This window comes from Osmerus mordax, chromosome 12 (assembly GCF_038355195.1).
Source record: "Osmerus mordax isolate fOsmMor3 chromosome 12, fOsmMor3.pri, whole genome shotgun sequence".
NCBI classification, from domain to species: Eukaryota; Metazoa; Chordata; class Actinopteri; order Osmeriformes; family Osmeridae; genus Osmerus; species Osmerus mordax.
In genome coordinates this window covers 14,290,396-14,307,117 of record NC_090061.1, presented here as the reverse complement: position 1 = coordinate 14,307,117, position 16,722 = coordinate 14,290,396, and the positions used below count along the sequence as shown (strand labels likewise).

The 16,722-nt window shown below is 50.3% G+C and overlaps 2 protein-coding genes across 6 annotated transcripts; one reads left to right on the top strand and one right to left on the bottom strand.

Annotated features, from left to right (window-relative positions):
- Positions 1–161: 161 nt before the first annotated feature.
- Positions 162–6,263, top strand: ptcd3 (pentatricopeptide repeat domain 3). Its single transcript, XM_067247612.1, has 24 exons — positions 162–265; positions 501–553; positions 657–696; positions 778–823; positions 935–1,003; positions 1,199–1,303; positions 1,409–1,532; positions 1,634–1,737; positions 1,899–1,975; positions 2,181–2,268; positions 2,385–2,445; positions 2,735–2,817; positions 3,033–3,177; positions 3,369–3,419; positions 3,738–3,827; positions 3,924–3,952; positions 4,090–4,196; positions 4,292–4,370; positions 4,454–4,544; positions 4,740–4,825; positions 5,036–5,184; positions 5,331–5,372; positions 5,493–5,651; positions 5,971–6,263. The coding sequence occupies exons 1-24, from the start codon at positions 177–179 to the stop codon at positions 6,014–6,016; spliced, it is 2,013 nt and encodes a 670-aa protein (XP_067103713.1). The 5' UTR covers positions 162–176; the 3' UTR covers positions 6,017–6,263.
- A 2,602-nt stretch (positions 6,264–8,865) lies between these two features.
- On the bottom strand, positions 8,866–16,474 carry immt (inner membrane protein, mitochondrial (mitofilin)). 5 transcript variants are annotated; one of them, XM_067247438.1, is made up of 14 exons: positions 16,302–16,474; positions 15,262–15,332; positions 14,588–14,771; positions 14,294–14,444; positions 13,201–13,323; positions 12,356–12,478; positions 12,091–12,224; positions 11,846–11,949; positions 11,620–11,755; positions 11,397–11,526; positions 10,877–11,100; positions 10,620–10,751; positions 10,377–10,506; positions 8,866–10,254 (listed from the first exon to the last, which is right to left on the bottom strand). In XM_067247438.1, exons 1-14 carry the CDS (start codon positions 16,341–16,343, stop codon positions 9,647–9,649), a joined length of 2,292 nt encoding a protein of 763 aa, XP_067103539.1. In that variant the 5' UTR covers positions 16,344–16,474; the 3' UTR covers positions 8,866–9,646. The 5 variants fall into 5 exon arrangements, with proteins under 5 accessions (XP_067103539.1, XP_067103541.1, XP_067103540.1 ...); XM_067247440.1 differs by having other exon boundaries at positions 10,877–11,097; XM_067247439.1 differs by having other exon boundaries at positions 12,356–12,475.
- Positions 16,475–16,722: the final 248 nt, after the last annotated feature.

Genomic DNA, 16,722 nt, shown 5'->3' with positions numbered 1-16,722 from the left:
TGGTTCCTTCACAAAGTACACATATATATACATTTTCAAATATAATTACTTATTTAATTGTACATAAAAAATGCAAAGGTAAAATAAGTTCCACCGTTAAAATATGTTGTTATTTGTGTACCCTTTTGAATCTTAGATGGTTTCTTCCTCCCATAAGCCTCGAGTGTGTGTTCAAGATGGCGGCCCCCGGTAAACATGTAGGGTATTACATCCATAGAAATAGTCGCGTTATTCTCACGAACTTGGAGCAATTATATATTAACAGGTACGTTTTGTATGGTAACATCAATTATGAATTTGCATGTAAGTACGTTCAAATGCGTATTTATCTGATTGGAAGTAATACTTAATCCTCAGTACTGCAGTGACAGGCTGTTGATAGGCGAGGTCACACACACACCTTGACAACATTGGCATATCGTCAATTAGCTATGATGAGAATTTAACCGTATTACACGAGTTGGGTGTAGTAGGCATAATGCACATAATGTTCGTTTCAGGAACTTTAGTTGGAGTGCAGCAGGGTGCCAGCAAAGCGCATCATCTCAAACAGGTACAGGATCTGTCATTGTTGTCATCTACATTTAAGCTCAAGTATCAGCTCGATAGCGGGCACGGTGTCACACGCGTTGCTAACGCCATTCATATTATTACAGTGTCTTCAGAGGATATAGTCATCCCCAAAAAGAAAACATGGTATGCGTGTCATTCATTCTTTTACTTGGCAACTTGGACGTGGTACTTCAGTGACATGTGACAATTTTTTTTAATCTCCAGGTCGAAAGAAGCTGTACTACAAGCCCTGGCATCTACAGTCAATAGGGTAGGACGCCATCTCACTGTCTCATGTATGCCCTTATCAGTCGGACTGTAAAACAAAGAAGCTGCAGCCTGTTTTAGATGATAACCTGGCGGTGTCTTCATTTCTCTACAGGACCCCACAGCCCCTCACTACATGTTTCAGGATGACCCTTACCTGACCCCCCGAAACAGCGGCGAGTTTGTAAGTCCGGGGACACGTTAACATTGTCCACCATCTCTCTTCTCTCAGCAAAGAATGAGCTGGTCTTACACGTGTAGTGCAGACAAGCACAGACCTGGCCGGCCATGTTAGATGTGACAAGCGATGGAAGGTAGCTAGGGAGATGTGATGGTCCTAACCCCCCCCCCCCCCCCCCCCCCTTCTGACCCCGTGCAGAGGCTGTACTCCCTCTCCCAGGAGGCAGGACGAGCAGCAGCAAAGTACTTTGTCAACACACACCCAAAGTTTTTCAAGAAGGAGTTCGCTGAGCCACACATACCAGTGAGCAGGAGGCTCAGCCAGAACATTTATCAACAATTATTTATACTACAAGTAATGATGAGGAGGAACTACAATGTGTGTGTGTGTGTGTGTGTGTGAGTGTAGTGTCTGATGCCAGAGTCGTTGGAGCCCGTTCTGGAGGAGGTGAGTGAGGCTGCTCTGGTAGAGAGGATCTCCCTGAGGAAGGTTCGTGCTGCTGTGGACATGTACGACCAGCTGCTACAGGCTGGTAGGTTGCACACACACACACACACCTCACATACTAGAAGAGCATTGGGAGAGCTAAACAAACAAGTAGTGACAACAGTGTGTGTCTCTCTGTCCACTCAGGAACGGCGGTCTCTTTGGGCGTGACCAATGACCTGCTGGACCTGATAAGTTTCTATTGCGACCGGAACCCTGCACAGGATGACAAGCCAGATACAGAGGAGACGGTGAGAATTACTCTGGATGCGAATGCACAGAAAACCGTCTCGAGCTGCGTAGCGACACAGTTTGGCAGTGCGTCGGTTGCATCACACCCTGGTCTGAATGTACATCTTAGTGTTTCTCAACTGTAGTGGAACCCTGTTTCTAACTGTGCTCTTCTCCCCAGGAGGAAGTTCCGGATGGGGGCTGGAAGAAGAGGGGGAAGATGAGGAAACCGTCCGACCCAGTCCAGTTGGTCTGGAGGTAGGTGGGGGGGCTTTGGGGTGGGGGGTGCTGAGGTGGGGGAGGGGTGGGGGAGGGGTGGGGGGGAGACCATGGAGTTTTTCTCCACGCCTAACTTGGCGAGAACAAACGAACATGCCGACCTACAGGGGTTCTAGAAAAGGCCGGACTGCTAGAACCACCGAGCTGTGTGCAGGTCATGTTCATGTTGTCGTGTGTGTTTCAGGGAGAACAACAATGCAGAACGGATCTTTAGCCTGCTTCCGGAAAAAGACAGTCGCTCCTATTGCGCCCTCATCAAAGGCATGGTCAAGGTCAGTCACATTTGACCTTTACTAGACTAACATAAAGTTCCTCATCCGAGGGCTCGGTAACCAAGCTGTGTGTCTGTCCAACCCAATATGACAGAAATGTGTGTGTGTGTCTTCAGCACGGCGCCCATTCCAAGGCCTTCAACATGTACACTGAGCTGCTGAACAACCGTCTGACTGGTGGGTCTCCTCCTGCCGTTGTGTGTCTACAAGCATCGCAAGAGTGTGTCAGCGATGAGCACATCAGGACAGCTTTGAGACTAAATAAGAAAATGAAAAATCGAAACATAAGTGTATCAGCGATTAGCACATTCTAGAATACTGTAGATCCAAGGATAGCGTTGAGAGTAAATACGAGTTAAATATACTGAAGCACAAATGGAACTGAGAAGGGGGAGTGAGGAATGTTAAGAGGGGGCGTGGTCGTGTTGGGTTGCCATGGTACTGATGTCGGATCCCCTTCCTCCAGCGGACATCCACACCTTCAACGGTCTGATCAGCGCTGCTCCGTTTGTCAAAGAGAAGTACAACGACAAGTGGGACTTGGTTGTGGTGAGTGTGTGTGTGTGTCGTGGAAGACTCTACATTGCGGTCTTGATGACTCGCTTCCTGGTCCTCTCTCGGAACAGCCTCACCTTCATCCTTCCCTCCCTGTCCTCGCCCCCCCCCCCCTCCCTCCCTCGCTGTCCTCGCCCCCCTCCCTCCCTGTCCTCGCCCCCCCCTCCCTCCCTGTCCTCGCCCCCCCCTCCCTCCCTCCCCGCCTGTAGGAGCTGTTGAAGCAGATGAGTTACCAGAAGATCCAGCCCAACCTGCTGATGTTCAACACCACACTGAAGGCCTTGGCCTACTGTGGTCCCCTGAGCCGCGCCCAGGCCATGCCCCTGCTCAGTGAGATGAAGGCTATGGGCATCGGTCAGTACTGAGCCACGCTCACACACACACGTGTTGTGCTATCCCTAGTTCTGGGGTCTTACTCACTGCAACCCCCTCCTCCTCCTTTTCTATCTTTCTCTCTGTTTGTCTGTCTCTCTCTCCCTGTCTGTCTGTCTCTCCGTCTGTCTGTCTCTCTCTCTCTCTCTCTCCACCTGTCTGTCTCTCTCCAGCCCCCAGTCTGGCAACATTCAAGCACCTCCTGCGCATCTTCCATAAAGCAGGTCAGTACCCCTCCTGTCCTGCAGGGGCAGTGTTACTTCATCAACCTTTTAGTACGGGGGTCAGATGGCTGACTAGGTAGGGAATCGGCTATTAATCAGAAGGTTGTGGGTTCGATTCCCTGGCCATGCCAAATGACGTTGTGTCCTTGGGCAAGGCGCTTCACCCTATTTTCCTCGGGGGGAATGTCCCTGTACTGACTGTAAGTCGCTCTGGATAAGAGTGTCTGCTAAATGACTAAATGTAATGTAATGTGGTAATACAGGACCCGTGGAGTTACCTCACATGCCTTGTTTTCTTTCCTCTCTCCTTCCCTCCAGCCCTGACCAGCCGAGCCAAGTCCAACATGTTGCACGACGTGATGGCAGAGGTGTCAGGAAAGAGCTTTGTGTGTCAGGACCCTGAAGATGGTAGGGGCCGTGGGACATTCTGGATTGTTCTTTTGCCTCTTTGGTTTGTTGGCTGCACCCCTCAGACTCACCCACTTTTTGTTTTTGTTTTTCCAGTGTATTTCTTCTCACAAGCCATGAAAATAGTAAGTGACCTGTGTGTGTGTGTGTGTGTGTGCGTGCGTGCGTGCGTGCGTGGATTTAAGGTAAATTTAATCTTCCTGGGATTTGGAGAAGCCCGTTTTGAAGGCTAAGGTTAGGGTGTGTATGTGTGTGTCTTCAGTGTCTAGACACCAAGGACATTGAGATGGGATACCAGGTTTACAACCTTTCGCAAACAGGAGAGAACTGGAGGCTGTTAGGGGACACCTACCATCAAAGTATCTTCTAGTGAGTGTCTCTCAACTGGGATTTTTACAAATTTACACACATTGTCTGTTTAGTCCTGCTCACCCAATTTATGTGTGTGTGTGTCTCCTCTCCAGTGGACGATTTTTCAGCCTGCTGTGTTTGATGGAACACATAGATGTGGTGCTGAAGTGGTACAAGGAGCTAATCCCCTCTGTGAGTATACACACACTTGCTTCCTCACACACACACGCCCGTCACAACTGTAGTTTTAATCCAACGTGTGTGTGTGTGTGTAGCTATACTACCCCAACCCCCAGGGCATGATGGATCTTCTGCAGGCTCTGGACACTGACGGCAGACTAGACCTGATCCCACTGGTCTGGAAAGGTGAGTGTGGCTCACCAGTGAAGTTCTGCGTGCTCCTCTGGTTCTCAGTCCTGAAGCTGAACGTGGAGCGCATCAAACCAGGGGACTGAGACTGGAGGGCTGGTGAACTGGCTGATGTCTGTGTTGATTCATTCTCTCTCTCTGTCTCTGTCTCTGTGTGTGTCTCTCTCCCTCTTCCTCTCTCCTCTCTCCCAGACATCCGTCGTCTGGGCCATGACAACAAGTCCACTGTGGTGGAGGAGGTTCTGACTCTCATGGCCAGAGACAAACACAGCCCTGAGGTGAGACACGCACACACACACACACATAGTATTACATTGTGTGTACTGTAAGGTGTATGCAAATGTATTTTTTATATATATTAGAAGTGGTTAAGATGTGGATGCACTGAGTATTCAATTAAACAAATTGTATACCTCCATGTTATCTCAACTACTGCTTCTATACAATGTGTGCACTAAATCAATCCTGCGTGTGTGTGTGTGTGTCAGGTCCAGGAGGCATTTGCCGCGTGTGCCCTGGACGTGAAGGCGGTGTACCAGCAGGGGAACCGGGGGCAGGAGGTCCTGACCTGGTCGGTGTCTGCCCTCACAGACGTCACCTCCCTCCTGCTGGCTGCCCACAACACCCAGCAGGCCTGGTGAGGACTGGGGGGGGGGGAGCTTGGCTGGGGTAGGGTAGGTAGGAGGGGGGGTGTGGGGGGGGCAGGTCCCTGGATGTTCGATAGTATCAAATGTTCATGTGCTTTAGTGAATTTAGAGGCTGAATGTTCCCTTCTCTCTCCAGGGACATGCTGACGCTGTTCAAGACCAAAAACAGGGTTCCACCGTAAGTTCATCTGTCCTACAACTGTTCCGCCTCGTTCCGCCTGCTCGACTCGTCACAAGTCTGGGACTGATGGCCGTGTGATTGGCCCGGCTGTGACCCGACTGTCTCTCTAACCCACAGGAAGGAGCTGTTAGACAACTTCCTGTCGAGCTGCAGAGGCGATGGCGGCTCTGAGAAGGCTGTGAAGCTGGTGAAGCTGTCTGCCGACTTCTGCCACCCCTCCACCCCCGGCCTGGCTGCCAGGGTGCTGCAGGAGTTTGAGCTCACCGATGAGCAAAGGTACGGGAACACGCGCACTCGTTCCAGCTCTACACCAATCCACACATTACATTTACATTTAGTCATTTAGCAGACGCTCTTATCCAGAGCGACTTACAGTAAGTACAGGGACATTCCCAGCAAGTAGGGTGAAGTGCCTTGCCCAAGGACACAACATAATTTTGCACGGCTGGGAATCGAACTGGCAACCTTCAGATTACGAGCCCGACTCCCTCACCGCTCAGCCATCTGACTCCCACACGCTACAGATACGTCTGTTTCATGTTTCATTCGGCCTTGGTTGTCTTCACCCTCCACCTTTACGCTCTCCTGTTTGCAGGGCTGCTGTGTCTCAGTTTGAAGTCGCTGCGGAGGTCAGCAACTGACAGCAACCGGGGACTCTGGGATGTCTGTCTGTGTAGAGCGTACACCTGTACGCAGATGTGTTGAATCATGATCAATACAAACACAATTCTATGTTTAAAACTAGACTCAACTACAGGAAGTTATGTTGATTCTGATCATCAGTGTTAATAGCTGATTTGTAGGAGTGTATCACTGGTGCCACTTCATTGACTTATGGCTTGTTTTTCGTTGCGTGTTAAATATACATTAAAATTAATTACAATTTAAGTTTGGTGAAGAGAGATTTGATTATTAATTCTGCCTTCAGCAGGAAATAACCAGTGCTGTCTATATAAAATCCAAATTACAAAAGCAACATTTCACTGATTGTGGACACACAGAAGTATATGTCCAGTCTTTAAAGATCCTGTAAAGTAAATTCCATGTTTTGCTTCTAAGTACATTATATACGTCAGTGTGCGAATTACGGGGGGGTTTGGGGGGGTCTGACCAACCCGTTTAAGGCTCGGACCCCCCCAAAAGAGGTAAAAACCACAGGTCGGGGGTGGTCGATACATTTATATATCGTTTTTACCTGTAATCGTAAATAACACAATATAGTTACCATATTCATTCAATAACAGGTTATCGATACACAGAAATGTTGACTTTATGGCAGGGAATATCACACACTATTACACTGACTGCCATAGTCAGGGGGGGGCACATAGTCAGGGGGGGGCACTGAGTTGACCCCCCCTGACTATGGCAGTCAGTGTAATACTGCTGTACTGTTACTGTAGCTTACATCAGCTAGCTAGCTTCAGGATGTCTCCCACCAACCGCAACTGCATCTTCCCTGGATGCAAGAACTCCAGCTGCGCTGCAACGCCATTTAAGTTCCCTGTTGATAATGAAAGGAAAAATAGGTGGATAGATTTTGTGAAGAGCCACGCTCATGGAAAGCTTCGGATAAACTCCAACAGCCGCCTCTGCGCCACTGACCATTTCACGGCGGACAGTTTTAACATGGACCAGAGACAGACGGGGTTCACCAACACACGGCTTCTCTTGCAGCGCGGAGCCGTACCGAGCATCGCCCCCCCGGCCGTTCATCCTCCGGTCGCACCTGGACCATCCACCGCCGCCAGCAGTTCATCACTCAGTTCTGTGTGCTTGTTATAATTATCCTTTTACTGCCTAAGCCAACATTCCAAACATTCCATATGCTGTTGAAATATGATATTCATATTAATATGCAAATTTTATGAATTTTCATATTAAATCATACACCTTAACTGTTGACACCATATTGAAGAACAGAACTAGGGGATTTTTATGATGTGAATAAATATATGATTACTTAAGGCAAATCATATTTTATCAAGGTGATTTCAGGCAGCCATTTTTTACAAAAACTTCTCCATCCACCATACCTCATCAGACAACTTCATTTTTAACCACTTTAATTACAAGATGGAGGAAAACTTTGAGCAGGTGGAATATCCACACATCTGTGGGCAATGTGGAACAGAAGACAGATTAGAAATATCATATTTTGATTAAAAGTTATGACCATTCTAGTGACTACATGGAAACACGTGGAAACATGGGGGAAACCTACATTTCTCTGCCCCAAAAGTAGCTAGCGCTATGGCTGGATACTCCTCTCGATAACTAAAAAACGTTGGAGTTTCTTCCACAATCGACCGAATTGGCCAAACAAGGCATGTACATTTAGCTTACAGTGTATATAATCTAGCTAGTTAATGTTGTTTTTCTAAGTTTTTTAGAAATCTGCTCAAATCGAGGCTAAACAGTGCTACTAACGTCATTACTGCCTGTCTTGCCGGACACGGCAGAACGCGAGTTTTTTTCTGGAAAAAACTCGCATCACTCCCACAAACAAATTCTTCGTATGTAAAAAGTTTAGACTTTTAATTGACAATATTGACAACACATATTAATAAACTTGTCTTTACTCAGAATATCGTCTCAGATTTCAATTCGAAGCTGTAAATCTAACACTGTAGGCAATCTCCCATGGTCTCCGCTCTGGCTCCGCCTCGAAAAACAATGGCTGCCGTTGCAGACGATACATTTATTTTCCCCTCCCAGTAACCCCTTAACCAATGATATGTACTTTGAGCTTAACTTGTCATGAGTATCTGGCAGTTTTCAGAAATAAAATCGGTGATTGGACGGCAAAGATATTAAGGCGGGTCTTATGGGTCTTTTTCGACCCATATTTGAATGGGCCGGCTAGATACTAGATAACTTTTCCAGAGGTATCTCTGCTATAATTAGTGCAAACCGCTAACTTGATATTAGGCTACTCGGTGTAGAATGATGGTATTTTGGTGAAATGGTAGCTAATGTGCTAGAAGTAGTTGGAGAGCTCACTGTCTGCTGTCTCTGCTGTAAATGTTTACTCCTGTGTTACAGCTCAGGGGAATATTTCATTTATATGCATCTGTATGTTTCACTCATTGAACAAATACATTCTAATTCTATACTGTTTTGTTCGGCTTGACTTAGCGTCCATTATTTGGGTCGTAGGTAGCTTACTTGAGAGAGGCGGCGCCTTCCAGCGAGGGGGCCGAGCTTCAGCTCCTTCAGGCGACACGCCCCCCCAGTCTCGAACAGAGAAGACTGCTGATTTTCTTACGATTTCAAAGCCTAATTTAACATACTTGTCGTGTTTTTTTTTTTAATTCGAATTTGGATGGGTAGTTAATAACACATTCTTCTGTGGTGTGGTTTACTTGAAACTCGTTTTTAATTCCACTTTACATGATCTTTAACTGTGGCATTAGATTTGTTTGTCCCAGTGTGTAGAATCTACTGAATGTACACAGCAGTGATGGTATGATGACACAGGAAACCTGAATCTTGCCAACTTCATCATTTATTGATATCAATATTGACAGGGAGAACAGCATGACAACATTAGTTATTTGAATACTTTATTTTTAGTCTCCACAAAAATCTCTGGCCAATAATAATGCACCAGACAAAATTAACATTTATTGGAACCAAGTATTACAGGTGGGTGAACGTTGCTAGATACAGGTCAGTTAGTGGAGGAGCCATGCTAACTGCTAAAAGCTAGCAGAACGCCTGGTACTGGCAGGGCCCTGTAGTGACACGTTATTTCCACTGGAGGGTGCTGCGAAGCGACCAATCACAGGGCTCCAAATAATATGTACATGAGGTACATTCACACACTGGTGCACAGATCTGATGGTCAGTACCATCTGAATAGGAAGGAAAATGACCTCTTCACCCAACAAAGACAGATGCAGTACCGTCTTCCTGCATGGGAGAGGAGAAGAAGATGGAGGGGGGGGGGGCAAAGACATGTGCCTAACTGCTCTGTGATAGCTACCCCAAACACCCGGTGGCTTAGTGCTGCTAACTGAATTCCTCTCATTCTTATTCATAAATTACAATTCTCAGAGAGGCCGTTGGGAAAAGGAGGAGGAGAGGAGAAAGATATGTGGAGATAAGAAGGCAGGTGGGAAGGAGGGTCTTGGTTAAGGTCCGGGGCCCTGGGATCGAGCAGGGCAGGTCTAAGACGAGGGCGGGGTGGGGTGTGATAGTGCCCAGGGCAGGGTGTAGGTAAAAGGTTACAGGGGGGGGGGGGGGGGGGGGGGGGGGGGGGTGGCAGGTTAGGGAGCCTGTGTGGTACCCAGCCCCACGGCGTTGGCGTAGGCTGACAGCAGGCTGACCACCTGCCTGGTCTCCAGGGTGAGCCGGGCCTCTGTCAGCCAGTCCTGGGCCACGCGCCGCGCCTCGCCTCTCAGCTGGTTCAGCAGCTTGGCGGCCAGCTCCAGGTCCCCGTGCTCCAGGCTGTAGGAAGCGTACGCCAGCAGGCGGAAGGGATCCAGGTCCTCGTCCGCGAGCGCCGTCGGCGGCACCTGCTGGGGCTCCTCGAACAGCAGAGCGGCCTGCAGGTAGGACAGGAAGTACTGGTACAGGCTGTTGCGGGTCTCGTCGATGAGCGCCACGCGGCGCACCAGCTGGCGGATGGCGTGGAAGCGGGCGCGGAGCGACGCCTCGCTGTAGATGCCGCGGCTCAGGGACTCGGCGGGCAGGGCCGTGGCCAGGGTCTGGGCAAACTCGTTGTCGGAGCAGCTCTGGCGCACGGCGTCGACGGCGCCCTCCAGGGGCTCGGTGGGGGTCTCGGCCGAGGCGGTCCGCAGGGTGTAGTTGAGAGCCTCCACGGACAGCCACAGCTGGTGGGCCTTGCGGGCTTCCTCCTCGGCGATCACGTGACCTGGTTCGACGTGTGATTCGACTGGTTAGACGCGTGATCGTGTGTGTGCGAGCCCCTGTACACCTGTTGTGGGTGGCTTGTGTGTGTGTGTGACACGGTGTGTGTGTGCGTGTGTGTCTTACTGTCGATGGCCTCCTCCACGCCCTTCAGCCTGGCGTAGGCAGCGTTCATGTCCAGGGTGAAGCTGTCCAGCTGTTCCTGGGTCAGCCTGCGGTAGGCCGTCTCCTGCTCCAGCATCTTACTGTTGAGCACCTGGGAGGGGAAGGGAGGGACAGCCTGAGTGTGTGTGTGTGAGAGAGAGAGTTCCTGTGTAGATGTGTGTTTGGGTGTGAGCAACTGTCAGCCTGTGTGTGTGTGTGCCATACCTCCTCTGCCTCGGCCCGCAGCTCCTGCTCTTGCACCTTCAGTACGTCTCTCAGATGGTCCGTGTGGGCGGCGGCCTGTCTGCGCAGCTGGGTCCTCATCTCAGCCTCCATCACATCACGTACCTCCTCCACCTGCACACACACATTTATATAAAATGTATATAAAACCAAAAACTGTCTAACAGCAAACATTAGCCTGATCCTAGCCCTATAGGAGCTACACCCAAACATTAGCCAGATCTGAGGCCCACACACACCTTCTTCTCCTGCTCCAGCCTCAGCTGTTCCCGGTTGTGTTCCAGGGCGGTGGCGATGGCGGCCTCTTGGGCCTTGAGGTCCTCGGCCTTCAGCTGCTCCAGAGCCGCCTCCAGGTGGATCTGCTCTCGCACGCGCTGCTCCGCCAGCTCGCGGTTCAACTGGTCGATGCGCCGATGGGCATGGGCGATCAGAGAGTTCAAGTCATCCTGGGTCAGCTTCCCTGCTGGAGAGACAGTGGGTAATGGCGTCAAAACTACGACGACCGCACCTGCTCTAGCGTAAAACTACAACTCCCACAAATCGTGCCCATAAAACTACAACTACCACAATCAACTCCAGGCCATGTCTAGAGGTCAAACTCTAGACTTTACCCATGACAACACAGGAGAAAAAATACGGAAATGTACAAACAACTACAAAACTACAATAACTATTCCTTTATTTTCACCGCAGTTTCCCACAAATCCTCATAGCGTCCTTGTCTCTGAGGGCTGCGTGAAGAGGTGAGTGTGTACTTACTGAGGCCCTTCCAGTTGGCCTGGATCTCCGGCGTGATGCTGTTGAGCTCCTTCTGGAACTGGACCTTGGCCTCCGTCACCAGGTCGCTGTACTGAGACACAATCTTGGCCTCTGTCTGGGCGGTCTGGACCTGTTCACAAACACACAACGCGGTCAGAGAGCGGTCTGAGAGCAGGATAGCGAGAGGAAGGTGTCGCCCTAGGTGGAGCGTCCAGGCTGTTACCTTGGTGACCACACCGTCCAGGTCCACCACCATGCTGTGCAGGTTCTCCTCGGCCGCCAGGATCTGAGGTCTGGCGGCCGAGATGTTGGAATCCTTCGCTCCGTCGATCACCGCTCTCAGCTTCTCCAGCTCCTCCCTGGACACAACACGCGCACGCAGCCATGACGGGGTGTGTCCTGTTAGCCCTTGTGTGTGTGTGTGTGTGTGTGTGTGTGTGAGGTCTTACTTGGCCTTGAGCAGGGCCGCTCCAGCCTCGTCCACATGCCGGCTCCGTTCACTCAGCGCGTCCTCCAGAGCCCTCCACTGAGCTGACTTCTTATCCGGAGGAGCCTGCACGCACACACACACAAACACACAAAACCCTTGATGATAGGTGGGCATTTGTAAGTGTGTGTGTGTGTGAGATTCTCAAGCCTTCCAGGTTCTCCCTGTGCATATGTCCATATGTAAGTGTGTGGTGGGGGGTCTCACCTCGGCCTCCATGGCCTCCTTCAGCTTGTATGTGTGCTGGGCGATGGCCAGCAGCGCGGCCTCCTGGGCCCCGATGGCCTGCAGAGTCACCTTGGCCGAGTTCCCCAGGGACTCCTCAAGAGTGGACGCCATGGCTGCAGACGACAAACAGTCACCGAATCGGTTTTGTGTCGCGCACGGACTGGGGTTCAGTCCAACGAAAATGGAGCAGAGAGCTGCATGTTGGTGTGTGCGCGCGTGCGGTGTGTGTGTGTCATCCACGTACAGGCCAGCAGGTCCTCCTCTGCCTTATCCTGCTGTGCCAGCCTGGCTGCCACCTCCTCCACCGGGCGCTCTGCCATGGCGGGCGCGGGCGCATGTTCATGAGCACACTCTTTACATTCTTCTGCTACGAACACACAGACACAGGCCCCGTTCAGCAGGGCGGGACACACGACCCGATACAGAAGCCTGGCATTCTCCCGCTCGACTCCACAGACAGGTACCCACAATGCACCCCTGTGATAAGCCCAGCGCTCCGACATAGATAACCTTATCTGTCAGTGAAGAAGAGGATGATGCAGCTGAAAAGAATGGAAGCAAACACACACAGCTGTATGCACAACACGGAGGGGGTCAGCTCCATTTATACTGCAGGAACTTACCATTAACCCCCCACCCCCCCTACTTATTTCTTGCATTCGTCTTTGAAAGCTGGTTCGGTGCTGACCCCGATCGCGGTGCACACACACGCTTGCTTGCTGGAGCCGAACGTCATGCAGGGGACAGGCAGGCTGGTGAGATCAGGATTAGATTCAGCAGAATATGAAGGGTGGAAAAATCCGGGCTGTAGGGATGATGTAAGCAGGACAGGAGAGATCCAGAGGATCACATCTCACAGACACGAGACAACCAGGAGAGACGGAAATCACCAGTCATGAACAGAGCAGGAGATGGAAAATGGAGACAAAGAGCATTAGTGACGCGTGCAGGCTTCGACCCTCCCCACTTAGTGTCAGGGCAGACAGACAGGCATGCAGCCTGGAGGAGGGTGGTTGGGGGTGGTTCTGGTCCTGGTCCTGCCAGGCGTGCTGGGGGGAGTGGGGGGGGGGGGGGGGGGAAGGGGCTGACCTGCAGGAGCCTCCTCCACGTGGCTGGGGGGGAGCGGGGCCTGTGTGTCGTTGCAGCCCGGAGCGGGCATAGAGGGCACATCGCTGATGGCTGATATGATCTGGGCCGCTGAAGCAGAGGCCTCTGCAACACAGGAGCACTGTCACAACACTGGGACTGGGTCTGGGCTGACTCCACTGGCTATGGTCAAGGTATGTAGGCCGGGTCATGTTGTGGTCAGGGTATGTAGGCTGTGGTCATGTTGTGGTCAGGCTATGTAAGCTGTGGTCATGTTGTGGTCAGGGTATGTAGGCTGTGGTCATGTTGTGGTCAGGCTATGTAGGCTGTGGTCATGTTGTGGTCAGGGTTTCTAGGCTGTGGTCATGTTGTGGTTAGGGCATGTAGACTGTAGTCATGTTGTGGTCAGGCTATGTAGGCTGTGGTCATGTTGTGGTCAGGCTATGTAGGCTGTGGTCATGTTGTGGTCAGGGTATCTAGGCTGTGGTCATGTTGTGGTTAGGGGATGTAGACTGTGGTCATGTTGTGGTCAGGCTATGTAGGCTATGGTCATGTTGAGGTTGCCTTTAGTGAACTATAGTAAATTTGGGCTACAGTTGTATAACACTGAGCATCTATAAAATACCTAGTAGAGCAGCCAGACTAGAGTAGCTGTGGTGACTCACAGGCTCAAACCAGCAGACACACCTCTGTAACTATGTTCTATTACCGGCCATCTAGCCTTTATCTGCCTTCTGTCCAGAGCTTAACCAGAGCCATAAACACACACACACATGTACACACACACACGTCTGACTCCTCGTCTCAGAACAAAAAGCCAGAGAGAGAAAAAACAACAGGCAGAAAGAGAACCATCTGATTACAGCATACCCAATACATGTGTGTGTGTGTGTGTGTGTGTGTGTGTGTGTGTGTGTGTGTGTGTGCGTGTGTGTGCGTGCGTGTGTTGTGCAGAGGTAAGAGCCTTAAGTCCATGATCTTCTAAAAGCCTGAACAGTGGTGTGACAATGGGATCAAAAAGACAATTTCTCTCAAACGTTTAAGAGCTAAACAACCACAGGACTGTGGTCCAGGGTAACATCTTGAGTCACCTCACCCTCTATGGTGGGTGGGGCTGGAGGGGCGGGCTCTGGGGCTGTGGCGGGAGCCTCCACTGGGGCCTCCGGCTCCGGTTCCTTGGTCTTGGGCAGCTTGGAGTCCTTGGAAACCTCAGACATAGAGGAGATCTGGAGGGGCTCCACCTTGGCCTAAAAACAGAGTTTGTGCACACACACACACACAAAGACACACACCACCTTAGCACAGTGTCTACACCGCTGATGAACAGGTTGGGGTGAACAAAGGGTGAACAGCCCAAGTCTTGGCCCATTCCAGCTGTTCTTTTACTCACTGGTTTCTTCCCTACTGGGGCAGGGACGGGTCCGAGCACCATGCCAAACAGCTGGTTGGAGTAGGGGACGTTCTTTTCCACGGTGGTCCGGAACTTGGGGTCCCAGCCGGCATAGACGACTGTGCCTCCCAGGCCCCCTGCCGCCGCCAGCAGACCGCCAGCCACAACCTTCCCAGCGGAGCCCCTGGAGAGACGGCGAGAGCAGACAGGGTGGAGAGATGAGACCGAGAATGGATGGAGAGATGAGTCGTCGTCTCTCCGTTCAGGAAAGACAGGAAAAGTGAGAAGAGTCTGTCCTCCTGTGTGTCTGTTTACATTGTGTATCTGTCTCGCGGAGCAGTTGTGTTTTACCGGTCTTCTTTGTCGGTCTGTGCGTTTCTTTAGACCAGGGGTGTTCAATCCTTGTCCCTCGGGGCTCACTGTCCCGTATGTTTTAAATGTTTCCCTGCTCCAACACACCCGATTCAAATGAATGGGAAGGTTATCAAGCTCTGTGGAAGCCTGATAATGACCATTCGTTTGAATCAGGTGCGCTGGAGCAGGGAAACATCTAAAACATGAAAGACAGTGGATGCTGAGGAACAGGATTGGACCCTGCTTTAGACTATCCCCTGCATATGTATGCATATGTGTGTGTGTATGTGTGTGTGTGTGTATGTGTAGCTCCAACCTACCCTGATGCTCCAGAGGTGTAGCGACGACAGGGCTGCAGGGGGTGGAGGGCTGCATTTCCACACAGGCACTTCTGGAGCGCAGAGGAAAGGCAAGCATTCAATACAGAACTAATATTCTAACCAATTTCAACAGACATGGTTGCTAGTTCCACATCCATTCTAGTGTCAGTGTTACACACCGGGCCTTGTATAGCTTCACAGGATAATCTATTAGCAATTGAAAACCTCTAAATGTATTCGTTCAATCAGCCTTACACTCATACACGTGATTCATCACCACACACGCGTCGCAGAGGACTTGGTATTCTCTTCCTCTCTAAGTTATGAGAGGAGAGACGGTCGGCAGTAGACCTGTACATATTTATGTTTGGTAGATATCCCCACTGCAATTACTGACAGAACTATCACTTTGTTTACATTTAGGAGTGGAAACTGCTTGGCAAGGTCATGTGCCCTTGGTATAAATATATGACGCCTTGCCCTTTCTCTCCGTGTTTGACATGGAGTTAGCTGTGCAGCGTGTGACTACACACTGAATTGGATTTCCCATGATGAATGTACAAGTTAAAACGTAATCCTTTGTACACAAATAGTCAATTTCAACTTGTCATTGCACATGGATACTTTGAGAAATCATAATGATCAACCGGGTCCTGCCATCCTACTACGGCAGATATTGGTGGATACTATTGTCACTCCCTCTGGTTTCGCCTGTCATTTGCAAGGTAGTCCAGTCAGTCACAAAATCACCGCCTTCTCCCACAAAGCTAGACTACGTGCTTATCGTTTCGTCAGTTGCTAATGCTATCAATGAAAGCTAGGCTATTAGCTAAATATTTCCCTTGGCCCCATGTCCATTCACTGTGACTACATATACGGGTCACGGCAATAATGCGAAGCTGGTAAGGCATTTTAAGGGCGCAAAGGGTGCCATTCTGCAGACAGACGCGGCGGTACAGGCCCAGTGTGGGTCACTGAATGACCGCTCGGCTCCGGCTAACAAGTTAGCTAGGCTAAAACAGTAACATTGTGTTCCTTACCCGCGCTGCAGAATTTGCCCCTTTCAAGCAGACTCGCAGCATTGTGGTCGGTACTCCCTTGTTTCTTGAATTATAATAAATATTCTTTCAGCTCAGCAAAACATCCTAAAAGCTGTCAACCTTCTGATGCAGTTAGTTAGCCACCCCCCGACACACGAGATATTTCCAGGCAGCTCTTCGCCAAGTGACAGACAGGGAGCGCATGCGCACCGGGTACGCCCAACTGCGAAAAATGTCGTAATGGGTTCATAGTTGAAGTTATTGTACCTACAGTAATATAGTGTAAAAAGAAAGCAAATAAATCATGACGGAAATACTGAATAAATGGGACATTCTATCCCACCATAATTACAAGTAAAAAATACGGTATTATGATTTGGTTCATACCTCATACACGGAGGCTACTCGATGCATTAAAGTT

What these genes read in the sequence shown, in the direction of transcription:
- immt (XM_067247438.1), bottom strand. Translation starts at nt 16,343, where the DNA reads ATGCTGCGAGTCTGCTTGAAAGGGGCAAATTCTGCAGCGCGG. An exon ending in CCCCAGTAGGGAAGAAACCA is followed by an intron (nt 14,445 to 14,587) that starts GTGAGTAAAAGA and finishes CTCTGTTTTTAG; the next exon opens with GCCAAGGTGGAGCCCCTCCA. An exon ending in AGCCCCACCCACCATAGAGG is followed by an intron (nt 13,324 to 14,293) that starts GTGAGGTGACTC and finishes CCTGTGTTGCAG; the next exon opens with AGGCCTCTGCTTCAGCGGCC.
- ptcd3 (XM_067247612.1), top strand. Translation starts at nt 177, where the DNA reads ATGGCGGCCCCCGGTAAACATGTAGGGTATTACATCCATAGAAATAGT. An exon ending in GCTGAACAACCGTCTGACTG is followed by an intron (nt 2,446 to 2,734) that starts GTGGGTCTCCTC and finishes CCCTTCCTCCAG; the next exon opens with CGGACATCCACACCTTCAAC. An exon ending in GTGTCAGGACCCTGAAGATG is followed by an intron (nt 3,828 to 3,923) that starts GTAGGGGCCGTG and finishes TTGTTTTTCCAG; the next exon opens with TGTATTTCTTCTCACAAGCC.